At 37.8% G+C, this 19330-nt stretch overlaps 1 protein-coding gene across 5 annotated transcripts in view; it reads left to right on the top strand.

The window, feature by feature from the left end:
• LOC124788196 (folliculin) overlaps positions 1–19330 on the top strand; it is a 175173-nt gene that overhangs the window by 73002 nt on the left and 82841 nt on the right. For 3 of the 5 annotated variants that reach the window (XM_047255370.1, XM_047255369.1, XM_047255371.1), the window contains 3 exons: positions 3691–3909; positions 4155–4301; positions 4455–4676. In XM_047255370.1, the coding sequence (XP_047111326.1) occupies positions 3712–3909; positions 4155–4301; positions 4455–4676 (567 nt within the window). In that variant the 5' untranslated portion in view covers positions 3691–3711. Of the gene's footprint in view, positions 1–1912; positions 1933–3690; positions 3910–4154; positions 4302–4454; positions 4677–19330 lie in introns of those variants that run through there. The other 2 variants (XM_047255372.1, XM_047255368.1) reach the window with 2 other exon arrangements.

The following is a 19330-nucleotide window of genomic DNA, read 5'->3' as shown; positions in this document are numbered from 1 at the left end:
CATTCGATCCCTGTGAAACCCTACATTTCAGCAGGATAATGCATGACCGCATGTTGCTAGTCCTGTACGGGCCTTTCTGGACACATAAAATTTTCACCTGCTGCCCTGGCCAGCACATTCTGCAGATTTCTCACCAACTGAAACCGTGTGGTCAATGGTGGCTGAGCAACTGACTTGTCACAATAGGCCAGTCACTACTCTTGATGAACTATGGTATCGTGTTGAAGCTGCTTGGGCAGCTGTACCTGTACATGCCATCCAAGCTCTGTTTGACTCAATGCCCAGGCATATCAAGACTGTTATTACGGCCAGAGGTGGTTGTTCTGGGTACTAATTTCTCAGGATCTATGCACCCAAATTGCGTGAAAATGTAATCATGTGTCAGTTCTAGTATAATATATTTGTCCTATGAATACCCTTTTATCATCTGCATTTCTTCTTGGTGTAGCAGTTTTAATGGCCAGTAGTGTAAAATTCCTGCTAGTCTTAAAAATGGCCATGTATTCTGTATGTGGCAACTTTGGATTCAACTGGCAGCAGTAGTGCACTGATGCAATGAACATGAGTTACAGGGATTCACAAGCTTTCTAACACTGTCTCCCTCCCGCCCCACCATCAAAAACTCAGAACTCTGCCTGGCCTATTATGCATCATTGCAGTCTAAAGTGCCAGTGAACTTGAATTGAAAGTGATTTGTGTTATCAGTAACAGTACAATGTTTTTGTTAATAGCTAGTTTTGTAATGGGGGGAAAAAAAGGCATTCATGTTATGCGGGCTTTAAATGGAAAGTAATAGCATATGCAGAAGAACATGGAAACAGAGCAGCTGAGCGGCCCTCCACCAACAGAAAAACCATTCACTATTGGTATGTAGTAAAGAAGTAAAGAAAATGAGGAAGACTAAATGTGCAAGTAGAGGACTGAATGCAAAATGGCCAAAACTAGAAGATGATGTATTGAAATGGATTCAAGGATACCGCCAAAATGCCATCGAAATTAATACAAAAATGATTTAAAAACGTGCTCGTAAGCTAGCTCTACAGTAGCTAGCACAGACTTTAAGGGTGGAGTTGGTTGGTGCTACAGCTTTATGAAGCATCATGGACTTAGCATGCGAACCAAAACGAAAATATCTCAGAAAATGCCACAAAACTATGAAGAGAAAATATTATCTTTCCGTTGCTTTATTATTCAACAGTGAAAGAAAACTTGTGTGGGACTAAGCCAAATAACAAATATGGACGAAACTCCTCTGACGTTTGATGTGAAGAGTAACAGAACTGTTGGCATAGAAGGTGCTAAAACTGTAGCTACAAAAAAAGTGGACATGAAAAGATGCACTACCTTGTGGCCCTTTCATGTTGTGCACACAGTACTAAACTTAATCCAGTGATCATTTTCAAGTCCAAAAAAGTGCCAAAACCTTCTGAAATACCACCAGTGTACATGACAAGGGTTAGTTGGAAGAGACTGGTACGAAATTGTGGATTAACAGTGTGTGGGAGAGAAGGAAAGGCGCTTTATTGAAAAAAAGTTCTCTTCTTGCACTAGATCGTTTAGTAGACATTTGAAAAATTCTGTGAAAGAGAAAATAAGAGATGGAAATACTAACCTAGCTGTTATTCCAGGAGGACTTACTTCACAATTGCAGCCTCTTGATGTCTTTATAAATAAACCATTTAAAGCGTATATAAGAGTGGAATGGTACAAATGGGTGATGGATGAAACCCAACATGAATTCGTGCTGTCATGGTTTAGAGCAAGAGAAGACATTATTGTTAAATCTTTCAATAAGTGTGGCATAAGTAACACTCTTGATGGCAGTGAAGACCATCTTATACATGAAGAGTGCAACAATGACAATGAGGAGGAGGAGGAGGAAGAAGAAGAAGAAGAAGAAAGTTCAGGTGACGATGTTCAGAGATTTTAAAGGTCAGTTCAGTTTTATAAACTAAGATTTTTTTTAGTATGGCTTTGCAATCTAATAACAACAGTGGTAGAAATGTTATTTCAAAAAGATTTCTTAATAATTAAATTGTGTCTTATAGTCTGTAAAATATTGTGCATATTAAGTATTGTAGAAGCTTTCCTGCTCTGGAGAGACATGATCTCTATTGTTTGACACTCAGTTGCTTTGAAATTGAGAATAGTTCTAAAACTTCACTTTAAGCCATCAAATACCTCCAAATATTCTGGTGATGCTTTGCCAATACCAGGAATTATTCTGCAGGAGTTATTCCAGAACTTATTTACATGATTAATGGAATGCTGTTAAAACAATGCTGGTTACTTTGTGTGTAAAGAATAAATATGAAGTATCCTCTAAAGAGAGGACTATGTACCACATGATTTTTTTGATGATGTTACAATCTGTTAGCATCTCAGCTCACTGATATTTAATTCTGAGCTAAAATTGGACTATAACTCTTGCTATTTTATGAGGGAGGCTGAAAAGTAATGTATCCAGATTTTTTCATGTGAAAACTCTTAAGGCTTTTTAAATAAAATAAACTTTATTAACATTCCATATTCTTATTGTTCATGTCTACATATTTGTTTCTCACCTTGGTAATGAACACATTTCTCCCAGTGAGAGACCAGTTCATTGTTATTGTCACTGTAGAATGTTTGTTTTGTTGATGGAGCCACAAACTCACCTCTGCTTGCACCACTTCATCGCTGTCAAAATGAAGTCCTCGAAAGTTTTCTTTAAGTTTTGAAAACATGTGAAAATCAGATAGAGTCAAGACGGACTATATGGAGAGTATCAGTGACAGTGAATCCAAAGCATTGGGTTGTTAGAGGTGTTGTAGTGGTTGTGCTTGTGTGTGGTCTGCATTGTCATGCTGAAGGTAAGGGTGCTCCATGTATGGACAAACTTTTTCTGCAGTTAGAAACTCTATTATGCCACACTGTTTCTAATGCACTGACATGGTTAGATTACTTATCGCCATATTACATGCTACAGTTCAGAGCCCCATAGCAACAGAGCAACTTGCATCAGTGAAGCAGGAAAGTCGACCAGTAATATGCTTGACCTGTAACACCTCATCCGGTCCTGAGAACAGGATAAAGAATTCGGAGGCATTACTTTTCAGCACACCTTTGTTGTAATGAGGAAGGGGGAAAAAATCATACTTAATTGTGCTGAGAGGGAATACCATACTAGATATGAAGCAGACAATGTCCAAATCTGTTTTGTCCTCTTCCTATGAGCTGCAGATACATATTTAATATATCCTCACTGAGTCAGTAATTCTTAAAATAAATCAAGTGCTAAGAAGGAGCAGTGCATTTTCATTGATGTTAGTCGTCATGAAGGCATCATAACAAATTCTAAGTATTTTACAAGGAAATATTCTGATAACAAGACTGCTTTAATCTACAGTAGGCCATTGGAATAGTTCCCAAGGTTTCCTTTCATTGAGTGTGTGTCAGTTTACATTAACTTACTAATTTGTTTGCAGATAGAGTAAGAGCAATTTGTTTGAATTGCACAGGAGTGTTCTCTTTTTGTGAGACAATAATGGTGGCAGTTCTACATGCTTCCATTGTGACCAGAATTTTGCATGCCCATAGCATATAGTTACAATGGCATCATAAAAAGTTTAACAACGTCGTTAACTTTTAAATGTGTCCAAGATAATGGTGTTGCTTTCCTTGGTGGTGAAAAAATACTTTTATTTTCAGGTACTAATGTGATCAATTGAAATGAATGCTGTGATATCATTGAACCATTTCTGTGAACTCCATGGACCCAGTGTGTTATTTTGTACACAGACCTTTCATGATACTGAAGATGATCCATTGTATAATGCTGCTACAGATGAAAGTAAACACAAAAAGTTCTATGGAAAAGTTAATGTTCTCAACTCAGCTGCAGATTCTCCTGCAAGCAATTCTTGTGAGGTTTGTCAAACTTATAAAAGGGATGATATGTTTATTCAGTAAGAACATTAGTTATTTTTTTTGGATTGTGGCTTTCTTTGTAATATAATATGCTCATTGAAATTTAGTAATCATCTTGTTTTATGACAATATGATTTAGGGCTCTCAACAGTGTGGAATTTAGGGCCTGACTGATGAAGTATGTGTAAACAAAATGCAAATAATTAAATTGGTATATAAATATAGCATGAAATATTTGTTCATAGGCATGCCAGTCATTCAGTATGCAATATCTTGGGTTCATCAGCAATGACCATGAAAACCGTACAAGTTATGTCAGCACACGCCATCCGCTTCACCATAGCATCGCAACATTAGTTCGTCAGGCTTGCATCCGTAGTCTTAGTTGTGAGGTAAGAGAAGAATAAGAACCACAATTTTCATTTTGTTAACTATAGTTGATTTACAGTATTTATATCACAATTGGAATGTATGCCAGGAGTGTATTCCTTGCAATGTGAGAGGTATGAATTTTTGCATTTCATTATGCTTTTTTCCATATTTAGGTAAGCCCAGGAAAAGAAGGGCCTGTATTCTTTGGGGATGAGATAAGAGGTCACGTTTTAAGTCATACCTTTTTTCTGAAAGACGCACAAGCGAGGGGCTTTCATCGATGGTATAGCCTAACAATACTGATGCGAGATAAGTTATTCCTACTGAATTCGTGGCCATTTCTTGTCAAGAACATGAAGGCAATTATTGAAGAGATGCAGGCCAAAGCATGTAAGGTAGGAAATAAATCACTTTTTGCACTATTTGAAATTAAGTTGTTGCAATTTGTAAGCAGTTTGATAAACTGAAATTCATGGATGTACAGAAACTTATTCAATGTCTAAAAATAATTATTAAATGTCTGAACTTCAGAGAAAGACCTCAAAATGAGGTGTTTATTCTTACAATAATTTAATTGTGGGTATTTTAAGAATTAATAATAGATAAATGTAGTTTTCAGAGTGAGATTTTCACTCTGCAGCGGAGTGTGCACTGATATGAAACTTCCTGGTAGATTAAAACGGTGTGCAGGACCGAGGTGAGTACCATAAACAGAAAAAAAATTACACAAAGAAATAAATATGCATCAAAATGAAAAATAGAAAGTCTGAGAGACAGACTATTAGAAAGAATGAAAACTTCATGTCAGACACATTGTAGTGGTGTCTGACTGGGGTCTTTGAATCGTGAACGAGGTGAAGACTAATAAGTGTGAGGCTCCTTTCACCTACTTGCTTAGAAGTTTATAAACTTGTGTATAAGTTAAAATCAGAAGAGCACAAAAAATATATGTTTTTTAATACGCAGCATGCCATATTTGGCTAGACCAATGTAAGTCTAGAATATTGTCTTTGAGTATTTTTCGGTGTAACATTGACAAATAATAAGAAGCAAAATTTCTGGCATTGCCTTCATGAAAATAGACAATTACATGCAAAGCTAAAGTTACTGAACTAATATGTTTAAGTTGTTTTAAACTATGAGGCTTCCCTTCAGTTTATTAAAAGCGTGCATTCAAAAACCACGTGTACTGTGCCTTATTTATTGTCATTTTCTCAGTGTAAAGAAGTAATACATAAGGTATGGGTTACACAAAATTGAAAACATCTGCTAATAGTAACTTTATTAAGTGAATAAAATTCCCTGCAATGGATGAAGTTATAACTCAAGTCATATAAATTAGTACAATGAAAGTGTGGATGCATTAACTTAATAGAGTGTCTTGTCCTCTTGTGCAATAATGATCACATGAGTTGACAATAATGTGACTGTAGAGCTATAGAAAGATAGATCACCATTTAGAGAGAAAGAGAGTATGTGTTAATATAACAAGTTTATGTTAGCACACTGCTGATATGAAGATACAAGTGAGAATGTGCCACATTAATGAACAATAAAACAATGAACTGTGTCACGGATCATTTAGTGCAGAAAATTACAGTCCATTTTTAGTGTAGACTATTTGGGGGCACATTCTCACAACCATTTGCAGCCATAAACTGAATCAGAACATAGAGTAGTATCTGCATGTTTGCTGATGAAGTACATAGATTTATAAGAAATGCAGACCCTCATTTGCCTTAAAGCTGAAATTATAAATTGCAGGTGGGCCCATGGAATAAATATCTGATATTCTATTGTTATCAAATCCTACAAACTTATATTGGAATTTAAAGTCTAGTACAGACACTCTTTCATGCCTGTGAACTGTGTGCAGAATCATGTTGACTTGAGATGGGAAGGTAGATAATGTAACTTTTATTTTTAGAAGAAATTGTAGTCAAGTAGATATGATTTCAGTTTGTGTTTGAAGTTAATTTTATTACTTATTGTAGGGGACCGATGGCCTTTGTAGTCTGGTCCCTTCAACCCCCGCAAACCAACCAACCAACTTATTGTAGTGGTACCACTCAACATCACTATGGAAACTGAGTAGCTGGTTCAACATTAACTGCCGACTACTGTGGTGCCACTATCCAGATGATACCTATCATCAGCAGCCCCTCTGATGTGACCACGCCATACCTTTTCATATAAACTGGCCCAGTCTGAGTTGCCGCAATTCAATCAATGAAGTGCCACCTGTTGGTATATTGATTTTACAATTCTGACTCTGTTTGTTATTGAAAAAACTCTAATTTTGTGTGAGCTGGACTTTTTGGCTGACTGCTTATTTAAAATAGCTAGCACTCCTCTGGAAGTAGTCTGTAACCAGTATAACTTTGTCAAATAAATCAGTGTGAGTTCCCACTTGCCAGCATGTTTTGTGTGTAACTCGCCTTTACAAAAGTGGCAATGATGTGATACCGTGAAGCTTGCAAATCGAACCTTGGAAATTTTTGTAATTAGACAAGAGCATGGTTTTTCAACTGTGGGGGAACTTCAACAACTACTGACACCAACCAAGTGAGATTATCATTACCTTACGGCAGCAATATTATAGCCAGTGCAAGCACTAGCAATTTTATCCAGTATGTCTTCTGTGCCACGCGCGTTTACAGCATGATTGTGTGGCTTTTGTCCAACTCACAAGGAACCCCTTAGTGCAAGTTCAATCCTTAGTAAGGCTCATTTGCAAGCAATGTGTTAACAATTATGACAGGAAAAATATTAGCTGCTAATGACTCACCATGTGCATCAGGAGGGTGACAGGAAAAGAGACTGGAAGGTGCAGAAATCAATATACAGGATGTGGTCAACATTCCAGAAATGTTCAAAACAAACCATTAACTTGCACTCTGAACACTGAATGAAAAATGTCATCCCAGAATGATCACAAAGGTTCACACTATCAATATTGAAGGCAAACTCCTTGGGAGTTACAAACCAACCAGGACGTTCAGCTAGGGATCCACTCTTAAAGAATGCGTATAGAATCATGTTGGTGTAACAGGTTAATGAAAACTGATGGAATGTGATAGCATGCTACTGAATGTGAAACAGTCTGTCGTGGGGATTATAGTGAAACTGGCTATCTTTTAAGGCATAGCTGCAGATAGTTTGATAATATGTTTTATAGGGGGGAAAAAGAAAACTTCTGGTGGCTGAATTTATCCAGTTGTTCCAGGTAGTATGAACTGTAATGTCACACACTTTTCAGAAGGATAGTTTGCTCTGAAGTTGTATAATTTTTATATGCAGACCAGGAATCAGGCAAAAGCAAATTATATTAACCAGCTGTTCTTGCAAACACTCTTGCATGCTGTGATGTAAATATTCCCTACTGCCCTTGTAAGATCACACAAAGGAGAAAGAACCATAGGTGGCAGAGCACCTCCAACTTCTCGCAGCACAATAAATAACTTTCCAGCCAGTTTACTATCCATGTAACAGTTGGCATAATTGTATACAAATGCGTTCTTGATGTTAGGTGATCTTGATACATCTCTGATTTCCATGGTTCCTTTCATATGCATTTCCTGTTCAAATTCCAATTGGTCAGAGTTTGAGACAAATTTCATACTGAACTAAAGAATTAAGTTTGTTTATTTCATCTACAAATATTTGGACTGACTCCACAGTTTGCTGTGCATTGTCAAGTTGACACTTTGTTTGAAATTTCATTATCTTATGTCTTCCAATTCTGTAGCACTCTTTGAAGTTATGCAACCATCAACTGCTTCCCTTGAAATCACTATAATCTATGTCTTGTGTAATTTGATGTGCATAACATAGTAGGTCACTGTCATGCACATCCTGTAATTTGTATCGAGCATCCTTGAAATGGGCAAACACTAGTTTTTGTAACAAGTGCGCCTTGTCCTCCCTTATACATCTGTAGTTTTTCTTATGCACTACACGTTCATATTATTGCAGACTTATTCAAAATCTGTTCATAATTGTTTTGTCACTATGCTGTAGAGGATCGTCCATCTGAATAATTATGTTTAACAACACTTGGCTTTTACTATGTTTCACTGGAGATGGGCTTTGCTGCTCCCTTTCAAATGGTTGTAAGCACTATGAGACTTAACAGCTGAGGTCATCAGTCCCATAGACTTAGAATTACTTAAACCTAACTAACCTAAGGACATCACACACATCCATGCCCGAGGCAGGATTGGAACCTGTGACCGTAGCAGCAGCATGGTTCTGCTGAAGCGCCTAGAACTGCTTGGCCACAGCTGCTCTCTTTCTGACAAGAATGGGTAACTATGTGGCTCAATACCTATATCAGTATACTTTCACTTGTTAAGCATGTGTCATCGTCATTGTACTCCTCATGTACATTGTCCGCACAGTTGAATGTATACAACACCATGTGTTCCACTGACTCATCTTTCAGAAACACTAATATTTCATCTGCCTCTTCAGTCTCACTCTGCAAAATTCCGTGGGTTTCTTTCAGATGAAATGCCAACTTTGGCAACTATTGTTGTAGATGTAATGCAATTTTGCTTTGTTTATCGTAGCTGTTGCTCTGCTTTGTATCAACACCACTAGCACTGAATCACTGTTGTGAGTTACTCAATGACAAAGCAGTTCAACTACACTCCTTAGCCTTGTGCTGTGTTCACCAGTGGATACTGCCAGTCCCGACCCCTGTTGCCATTAACAGCCAATGTTGTGGTTGCATGGTAGACAATATTTGGGAATGCCGTAAACTTCATTGGCCCTTTGCAACCTTGCATTCAAGGGGTTCCTTGTCAGAAGCGAGGGACCACACATTAAGGATACTGGATCCTTCTCTGATGGAAGCAATGCAAATAACTGAAGCCCATGAAGCTGCTCATGCACCCTTTAGTTTGTTTATGATTGAAAATGACATTGTGGCTGTCAGTTCTCTGGCACCTGTAATGTGGGACATCATCTCCAGCGGTGCCCTCACCTGCTCTGGAGCCTAGATGACTTCATAAACACTTACACCGCTGACGATGGGCCACATCAGCAGCAGCTGGTCCCTAACTGGCTTGCAACATGCAACAGGAGTGACAAAAAGGAACATTTGCAAGAACTTAGTTGTAATAGTTCAAATGCAAATGTGCCCCAACTTATTGAAGTGAGCAAAGTGAATGATAAATCTGTGGAAGTGCAGATGTCTCAGAATACAAACTAGCAAATGTATTTAGATGTATTTCTAGGCAAACACCCTGTAAAAATACTTCTGGACACTGATGCTTTTGCAGCCTTTGTAAACCAGTCCACTTCCTTGAGATTATGGTTGTCACCCTTGCAGGCAGCCGAGACAATCTTTTGGGCCTATGGAAGTCATCACGTGCCCTTGCTAGAAAAACTTCCAGTTGTACTCACTTACAACCAGATCACTCATCCAATGGATTTTCTTGTGGTAGCTGATGCTACAGTGGATAACGTTTTTAGAATACTCTGTTTCCAACCGTTTGGATTTCTGTTTATCAAACAGTATATTTCATGCAGTCCTAAGGGCCTTGCATCAAGTAAAGGCCCTCTGTGATAGACGTGCTCAAATTTTCTCACTTGGATTAAGAGAGGCAACTGATTTTGAAGCTCATGTAACTCGAGGAGACTGCAGCCTTGCACTTTTCGAAGTCTGCCTTGCACCCATGGCTCCGAAAGATGCTTTTAAAACAGAACTGGACAGACTTGTGTTAACACCTATTGCTCATAGTATATGGGCCACTCCATTGGTAACAGTACAGAAACCTAATGATACCATAAGAATTCATGATGATTGTAAAGTAACGATAAATGCACTGGCTAGAGTGGAAACTTATCCGCTACTGACCCAGATGAAAACTACCAAAATTTTTCAAAACTAGCCCATTGCATGTTATTCAGTAAAATTAACTTTTCAGATGCATATTTTCAAATTCTCTTGGACACTGCAGCACTAGCTTACATAGAGTTCAATACACCATATGCACTGTAACATTAAAATTGGAAACAGTTTGAAATCTCTTCAGCACTGCCATATTCCATAATTTTATGGCTCAATTAATACAAGGTCTTTCAAACTATGCCACATACCTTTGTGATATCCTAGTTATCAGTGCATCTCCAGAGGTCCGTCTCCCTAACCTTGAACTCACAACCATCCATGACGTACTTTGTGTTCCCCCTCTTAGTCAATGGACTTGAACAAATGGAGGATTATATAGTGGCTGTCTCATACAGAAAAGTGATGCCCAAACCTGTAGTTTTGTAGCAACTTAGAGGGCCACCACAATTGAAGGCCACAGCCCAACAGAGCAGCTTCATGGTCATTTATCGCTGCACCCACTCAGACATGTTGCACCTGGCACTGGTGCATGTCGTCATAAAGGCCTCTTTCTTCTGGGTGGGTCCTCCCAGTGGGAGTGTATGAGTTTTGATATTACTCAACCTGGATCCATGGTACAATCTTTGTCTGCTGTAGGTCCATAATATATATATTGTGCCCTCGTCCCATGGACTTCTGCAGTGCCACTAAAATCAACTTTGCCTTCAACACTCTGTTCAACAGCCCTCTGTTTCTCCACCCCTGATGGGCCTCTAGCTTGTGCATCTTTCATTGAGCCTTGTCCTGCCTCAGCCTTTCAGAGTGGCACCCATGGACATCGGTCCACCAACTTTCCCCTCCCCCAGTGGCAGCTCCTCCAATCACGCATTACCTACATCCCCCCCCCCCCTCCCCCAGTGGTCACTGGTCACTGGTCACTGCTGGGGGGATTTAGATTTAGTCATGTCATCCTATCTCAATGTGGAAAATGATTAGCTGGCTCAACATTACTGTTGACTGCCATGGCACCATTAACTAGATGGCACTTGCTCTGAGGACAGTGCCAGGCTCTTGCATATAGGTTGTCCCTGTGCTGGTCTGAGGCAGTTGTAATTTGATTAGTGAAGTGCATGCATATCTGATATTGGTTTGGTTTTCAGTATTTACAATTCTATCCATTATTGGGAGAACTCATGTGCAAACTGGCCTTTGATTGGATTGCTTACTTAAAATAGCTTGGAGTGCTTGAGAAGTGTTCTATAACTGATCTTACTCTGTTAAATCAGTAGAGGTTAGGTTCTGCTTGTTTTGTGTGTAACTTGCTTTTAAGAGGATAGGTGGTCAAAGGTTTTATAACTCAGTACCTCACTCCATTCTGTGCCACACTAAGGCTGATAATGGACAGTTTAAGTCATTTCTATCTGTAGTATTACATTTACAAAAGCGGGGTCTGGTGGTCTAGTGGTAAAGTATGTGCCTGGAAACTGAGAGATTGCGGGATTGAATCCCAGTCAGAGCAAGGAAATTTTCAGTCTGCCTTAATCCAACCCTCACTTCTCCACAATATGTGGAGTCACCAAGAAAGACATATGATTCAAGTTCCACATTAAACTGTATGTCTCCTTTTCCCATTTGGATAACTAAGGTAGATTAGGACACACTAGTCACCACCGTGACATCCGATCGAAAAACTTGCACTCGGCCATTGAGCTAAATGCAGTTATTATTATTATTGTTATTTCTATTTTTCTCAGACTTTAGGTCTGGTTAAAAATGGAAAGTGACGCGGACCTTCATCAAGCGTGACTTCCTTTTAACTGTATGGTATATGTTACATTGTATTTAGGAACTTTCAGGTTATTCAACACATATCAATAATTACGGATTTCTGTAGTTGTATATATACGTTTGGATGTAGCTGTATTGCATTGATGTACTGGTGGATATTGTGTGGTATGACTCCTGTAGTTGATAGTATAATCGGTATAACGTCAACTTTATCCTGATGCCACATGTCCTTGACTTCCTCAGCCAGTTGGATGTATTTTTCAATTTTTTCTCCTGTTTTCTTCTGTATATTTGTTGTATTGGGTATGGATATTTCGATTAGTTGTGTTAATTTCTTCTTTTTATTGGTGAGTATGATGTCAGGTTTGTTATGTGGTGTTGTTTTATCTGTTATAATGGTTCTGTTCCAGTATAATTTGTATTCATCATTCTCCAGTACATTTTGTGGTGCATACTTGTATGTGGGAACGTGTTGTTTTATTAGTTTATGTTTTATGGCAAGTTGTTGATGTATTATTTTTGCTACATTGTCATGTCTTCTGGGGTATTCTGTATTTGCTAGTATTGTACATCCACTTGTGATGTGATCTACTGTTTCTATTTGTTGTTTGCAAAGTCTACATTTATCTGTTGTGGTATTGGGATCTTTAATAATATGCTTGCTGTGATATCTGGTGTTTATTGTTTGATCCTGTATTGCAATCATGAATCCTTCCGTCTCAATGTATATATTGCCTTTTCTTAGCCATGTATTGGATGCGTCTTGATCGATGTGTGGCTGTGTTAGATGATTTGGGTGCTTGCCATGTAGTGTTTTCTTTTTCCAATTTACTTTCTTCGTATCTGTTGATGTTATGTGATCTAAAGGGTTGTAGAAGTGGTTATGAAATTGCAGTGGTGTAGCCGATGTATTTATATGAATGACTGCTTTGTGTATTTTGCTAGTTTCTGCTCGTTCTAGAAAGAATTTTCTTAAATTGTCTACCTGTCCATAATGTAGGTTTTTTATGTCGATGAATCCCCTTCCTCCTTCCTTTCTGCTTAATGTGAATCTTTCTGTTGCTGAATGTATGTGATGTATTCTATATTTGTGGCATTGTGAGCGTGTAAGTGTATTGAGTGCTTCTAGGTCTGTGTTACTCCATTTCACTACTCCAAATGAGTAGGTCAATATTGGTATAGCATAAGTATTTATAGCTTTTGTCTTGTTTCTTGCTGTCAATTCTGTTTTCAGTATTTTTGTTAGTCTTTGTCTATATTTTTCTTTTAGTTCTTCTTTAATATTTGTATTATCTATTCCTATTTTTTGTCTGTATCCTAGATATTTATAGGCATCTGTTTTTTCCATCGCTTCTATGGAGTCACTGTGGTTATTCAATATGTAATCTTCCTGTTTAGTGTGTTTTCCCTTGACTATGCTATTTTTCGTACATTTGTCTGTTCCAAAAGCCATATTTATATCATTGCTGAATACTTCTGTTATCTTTAGTAATTGGTTGAGTTGTTGATTTGTTGCTGCCAGTAGTTTTAGATCATCCATGTATAGCAAATGTGTGATTTTCTGTGGGTATGTTCCAGTAATATTATATCTATAATTTGTATTATTTAGCATGTTGGATAGTGGGTTCAGAGCAAGACAGAACCAGAAAGGACTTAATGAGTCTCCTTGGTATATTCCATGCTTAATCTGTATTGGCTGTGATGTGATATTATCTGAATTTGTTTGGATATTAAGTGTGGTTTTCCAGTTTTTCATTACTATGTTTAGGAACTGTATCAATTTAGGATCTACTTTGTATATTTCCAATATCTGTAGTAACCATGTGTGGGGTACACTATCAAAAGCTTTTTGGTAATCAATGTATGCTTAGTGTAGCAACCTTTGTTTAGTTTTAGCTTGATATGTCACCTCTGCATCTACTATCAGTTGCTCTTTACATCCTCGTGCTCCTTTGCAGCAGCCTTTTTGTTCTTCATTTATAATTTTGTTCTGTTTTGTATGTGTCATTAATTTCTGTGTAATGACTGAAGTTAATATTTTGTAGATTGTTGGTAGGCATGTTATGGGGCAATATTTAGCTGAGTTTGCTGTGTCTGCTTGATCTTTAGGTTTCAGATAAGTTATTCCATGTGTAAGTGTATCAGGGAATGTGTATGGGTCTGCAATGTAACTGTTAAATAATTTAGTTAGATGTGAATGTGTTGAGGTGAACTTCTTTAGCCAGAAATTTGCTATTTTATCATTTCCAGGGGCTTTCCAATTGTGCGTAGGATTAATTGCTCAGGTGACTTCATATTGCAAAATTATCATTTCAGGCATTTGTGGTATCATCTTGTATGAGTCTGTTTCTGCTTGTATCCACCGTGCATGCCTGTTATGTTGTACCGGGTTTGACCATATGTTGCTCCAGAAGTGTTCCATGTCTGTTATGTTTGGTGGATTGTCTATTTTAATGTGTGTGTTATCTATTGTTTGGTAAAATCTCTTTTGGTTTGTGTTGAATGTTTGGTTTTGTTTCCTTCAATTTTCACTTTTTTTTGTACCTTCTAAGTCGTTTGGCCAATGCTTGTAATTTCTGCTTCTTTTCATCTAATTGCTCTATTGCTTCTTGTTGTGAGATTTTACCTAACCTTTTTCGTTTTTTGTCTGATATTTCATTTCTTATAAATTGTGTTAGCTGTCCGATGTCTTTTCTCAGTTTTTCTATTCTGATCTGTAGCCTGTGTTGCCATGCTGGTTTTGTGGGTTTCTTCTGTGTGTTGGTTGGTTCTGATCTCTGCCTAGTGTGTATATTTAGTGTAGTGAGTGCTCCTACATAAACCAGTAGTTGTAACTCTTCCATAGTTATATTTTCATTTATTTTGTTGTGTATGATTGTGTTGATAGTTGTTATTGTTGTTTCGACTTGTGGGTTATTTGGTGGTCTATGCAAGAATGGTCTAATGTCTGTATTTGTGTCTTTGTATTCTATATATGTCAGCTGAAATTTCTCTTCTATATCTAACATGTGTGTCACTTCGTGTTCTATTTGTGCTTGTTCTGGTGGCTGTCTTAAGATTTCGTTTTCCTCTGATTGTTTAATTGACGCGTCTTGTTCTTTGTTTGTTTTCTCTGGGATGTTTGAGTCTATTACTGTATTTTCTTCTTCTAATTGCACATTATTTTGTTCCAGTATTTGTTGTACTTGTTGTTTGATGTTTACTAATTCTGACTGGGGTATCCTGTTATTTTTTATTATTACACGGATCTGATCAGCTAGTCGTTGTTCTGTTAAAAATTTTAATTCCGGGTATCTGGTAATAAATGTTGTGTATACTTGTGATCTGTATCCAGTTGTGTTGGTTCCTAGGTTTGTTGCTTGGTAATAACAGAACATGAGGTGTCGATTAACTTCATCTGACCATCTCATCCTCTGTCTTTGTTTTCCTTCTAGGGTGGTTGCAGGGAGCATATCCTGCAAAACACCTCTATTTGGATTTAAATCATTTTCCAGTTGGCTAGCAGTGTCGTTACCATTGTGGGCGGGCATAGGGTTCAAGCGTCGTCCCCGACCATGACGGCGCTTGTCCGAGGCTTCTTTAGTTCTGTCCTGAACCAAGTAATCACACTAAAAGGGGGGTTAGCCCTATTAGTGGTTTGTTCTTTTCGTCGCCTTTTACGACTGGCAGAACATACCGGAGGCCTATTCTTTTCCCGGGCCTCCACAGGTTTTATTGTTATTCTTCTTCTTCTTCTTCGTTTCACCCAACTTTGGGGTACGTTGAATCAATCACTTCTGTGTGTTCTGTGCCTTTCTTTTCGCCCAGTACTGCTTCATTCTTTCTGATCTTGCTTTTCTTTCCTCATCAGAGATGACAATCGTTCTTTTCTTTCTATTTTGGAGCTGGAATCCCTCTTTTCTGTCTTTGCTTATCATTTTTGCGGTCCTGTCTGTGAGCATTTTTTCTGTGATGTGTAGTTCTCTTAAGTCTTTCTCTGTTTGGATAAACCAATTTGGTTTGGATTTTTTATTCCTGAAGTAGTCAAACATTCTTTTTGTAAGTCTATTTGGGTTCATTCTGAGAATGTGCCCATAAAACTCAATTCTTCTTTTCCTCATTGTATCCGAAAGTTTTTCTGTGGTTTTGTAGAGTGTTTCATTTTTGGTATGAATTAGTTTGTCGTTATGAAATTTGGGGCCTAAAGTTTTTCTCAATATTTTTCTTTCTTTGATCTCTAGCCTTTCAATTGGGCCATGGTTAGTGATAGATAATGTCTCAGCTGCATATAGTGCTTCTGGTTTAATGACAGTGTTGTAATGTTTTATTTTTGAATTCCATGAGAGGGACTTTTTATTATAAGTATTTTTAGTAAGCTGAAAGGCTAGTTCAACTTTGTTTCTTCTTAATTCTATTGCTTTTTTCTCAAGGGCGTTCCAGCTAATCCATTCACCAAGATATTTGAATTCTTTAACAATTTCGATCTTTTGGTCTCTTACTTTAAGATATTTCATTGGCTTTTTTATATTTGTGATTATTTTGGTTTTTTCAAAAGAAATTTTAAGGCCTATTTTCTCTGCTTGTTTCTGTAATTCGAGGATCTGTTCTTTGGCTTCTTCCCATGTTTCAGCTAGTAGGGCCATATCATCTGCAAATGCTAGGCAATTAACCTTGATGCCTTTGTTTTTTGTTCCTAGTCGGATTCCACTATTGATTTTCTTGTTCCATTCTCTTACTATTTTTTCTAGGGCACAGTTAAATAACAATGGAGAGAGTCCATCACCTTGTCGTACTCCAGTTTTTATCTCAAATAGGTCTGAGAGTTCTCCCATAAATTTAATTTTGGAGTATGTGTTGGTGATGGTTTCTCTAATTAGGTTTGTAGTTTTATTGTCTAGGTTCAATTCTTTTAATATGGAGATTAGAGATTCCCTGTCTATGGAGTCGTACGCCTTTTGAAAGTCAATGAATGTGATGACATACGCTTTTGCTCTCGATTTTTGGTAGGCCATAAGATTTTTGAGGTTTAGAATTTGTTCTGGGCAGGATCTTCCCTTTCTGAAGCCTGCCTGGTATTCTCCAAGTTGACAATCTAGCTGGGGTTCTGCTCTGTTCAAAAGGACTTTAGACAGTATTTTGTATGTTACGTCAAGGAGCGAAATCCCTCTGTAATTGTTGGGGTCTGTTCTGGATCCCCTCTTATGAATTGGGTGAATGAGGGCCATCTTCCATTCATCCGGAATTCTTTCTGTTTTCCATATTTCTTCAAATATGTTTTGGAGAGATTCTATGGCATTTCTATTGACATTTTTCCACAGTTCAGCTGTAATTTGGTTCTCTCCCGAAGCCTTATAGTTTTTGAGATTCAAAATGATTGATTGTAGTTCCTCGACGGTGGGTGGTTCTGAGTTAGGACTTGTTGAAGTTGAGTTGCTGAAATCCATTTTTTCAATTGGTTCTTTACAGTTGAGAAGGTTTCTGAAATATTCCCTCAAAATTTTGCAATTATCCCTGTTGTTGTGTGCAATATTACCATTTTTATCTTGTAATTGGAGTGTCGGTGGGCTGTACTTGGTTATTTTTTGTTTAAAAGTTCTGTAAAAGCTCATAGTCTTGTTTTTGTTGAAGTCTTCGTTGATCTGCAAAAGGAGTTGATCTTCTTGTGCTTTTTTAATTCTTTTGAGGTTTTTACTCACTAGTTTTCTTACACTCAGGAAATTTTGCCTATTATATTCATTTTTCTGAGATTGCATCTGTTGCCATGCTTTCTTTCTTTGCTCAATAAGTTTGTCACATTCCTCTGTCCACCATGCGTGTTTTTTGATTTTGGTTATAGGTGCTATTTGTTCAGCTTTGGTTAGTAGGCTTTCCTTCATTTGATCCCAATTTTGGTTCCTTATATCTTGAGTCGCTAGGGGAAACTCCTTCGAATTCATTATCTTTTCTGGATCGTATCTTCTGCTTTTGGGTTTACTGTTTCTATCTTTCCTTTTGGGGATAATTTTGAGTTTTATTTTAGAAAGATAGTGATCAGAATCCAAGTTTGCTCCTCTGAGTACTTTGACATTTTGTATTTCTGTATGGTGTTTCCATTTTATCGCCACATGATCAAGTTGAAATTCACCCAAGTGTGGGTTTGGTGAGGTCCATGTCTTCTGTTTTCTGGGTAGTCTCTTAAAGGCTGTGGATTTCAGGATCAAGCCATGCGCTTGGCAGAGTTCTACTAATCTGATTCCATTTTGGTTAGTTCTATTGTGCGCTGGGTAGTTTCCAACAATATTTTTGTATTTCTTCTCTTTTCCTACTTGAGCATTGAAGTCCCCCGTAAGTATGATGTTGTGTTTGTCTGGGATCTTTTGCACCACGTCATCTAGTTGTTCCCAAAAACGTTCCACCTTTTCCTTATTTTTCCTATTGTCTTCATTTATGGGGGCATGTGCATTCACAATTGTGTATACTCTATTAGCAGATTTAAAAGTGAGTGTGGAGAGTCTTTCCGATTGTGATTGAAAGCTGATAATGGAGTCTAAAATACTTTTATCTATTATAAAGCCCGTTCCGAGGTGGGGTGTGTTTTTCATTATTCTTTTGCCTACCTTTCCTTTGTATATTCTGAAACCTCCGGAATCAAAATTGTTTTCATCTATGTATCGAGTTTCTTGTAGTGATGTTATGAGTATTCTATGATGTTTGAGGGTATCTGTAAGATGTTTTAATTTTCCTGTTTTTAAAAGAGAGTTTACATTGAAAGTAGCTATGTAACTTGTTTTTTTACATTTCAATTTGCTTGATGTCTTATCATGTCCCGATTCATCTCTGTGCAATGCTGCAGACTCCCCAGAATCCGATAGTCTGCTTGCGCACCTTGGTGCGGTGGATTGTCCACCTGGGGTAATTTGTTTCACATTACACTCTTCCATGATTGATAGTATTATGTAAGGGGTGACTCTTCGAGCCACAAATTTACAACCACGGTTGTTAGCCCTGGAGGTTTTTCCCAGCCGCCCCTAACCTGGGGAACAGACGCTGACCAAAGACCGCCCAATGTGAGACAGTCGCCTTTGGATTTCTGGTCCTGTGTTGGTCCACGGGTGGTATTTTATTTCCCACCTACCCTACATATCTGTAGAGCTTTCCCCTATCCGCCACCTGGGGACGCGCCCGGTAGGGGAACAGGTTCCCCCTCGGGTATTGTTATTATTATTATTATTATTATTATTATTATTATTATTTATGAATGTTACTGTTGTTTTCATACTGTGGTTGATCGATGATGACAAACTTCATAAGGGAGTAAATGTTGTCAGTATGCCCAATTGTTTAAAGATTTGTCTACAGGTGGTTGTATAAAGGACACCGTGTATTCTCTGTATTAAAGCTTCTGTGCAACAAAAACTTTTTTCTCAGTGTCAAATTTCCCCAGACTGTGATTTCATGTGACACTGA

Source organism: Schistocerca piceifrons, chromosome 3 (genome assembly GCF_021461385.2).
Source record: "Schistocerca piceifrons isolate TAMUIC-IGC-003096 chromosome 3, iqSchPice1.1, whole genome shotgun sequence".
Classification (NCBI taxonomy): Eukaryota; Metazoa; Arthropoda; class Insecta; order Orthoptera; family Acrididae; genus Schistocerca; species Schistocerca piceifrons.
This window is presented reverse-complemented; position numbering and strand designations above follow the sequence as displayed.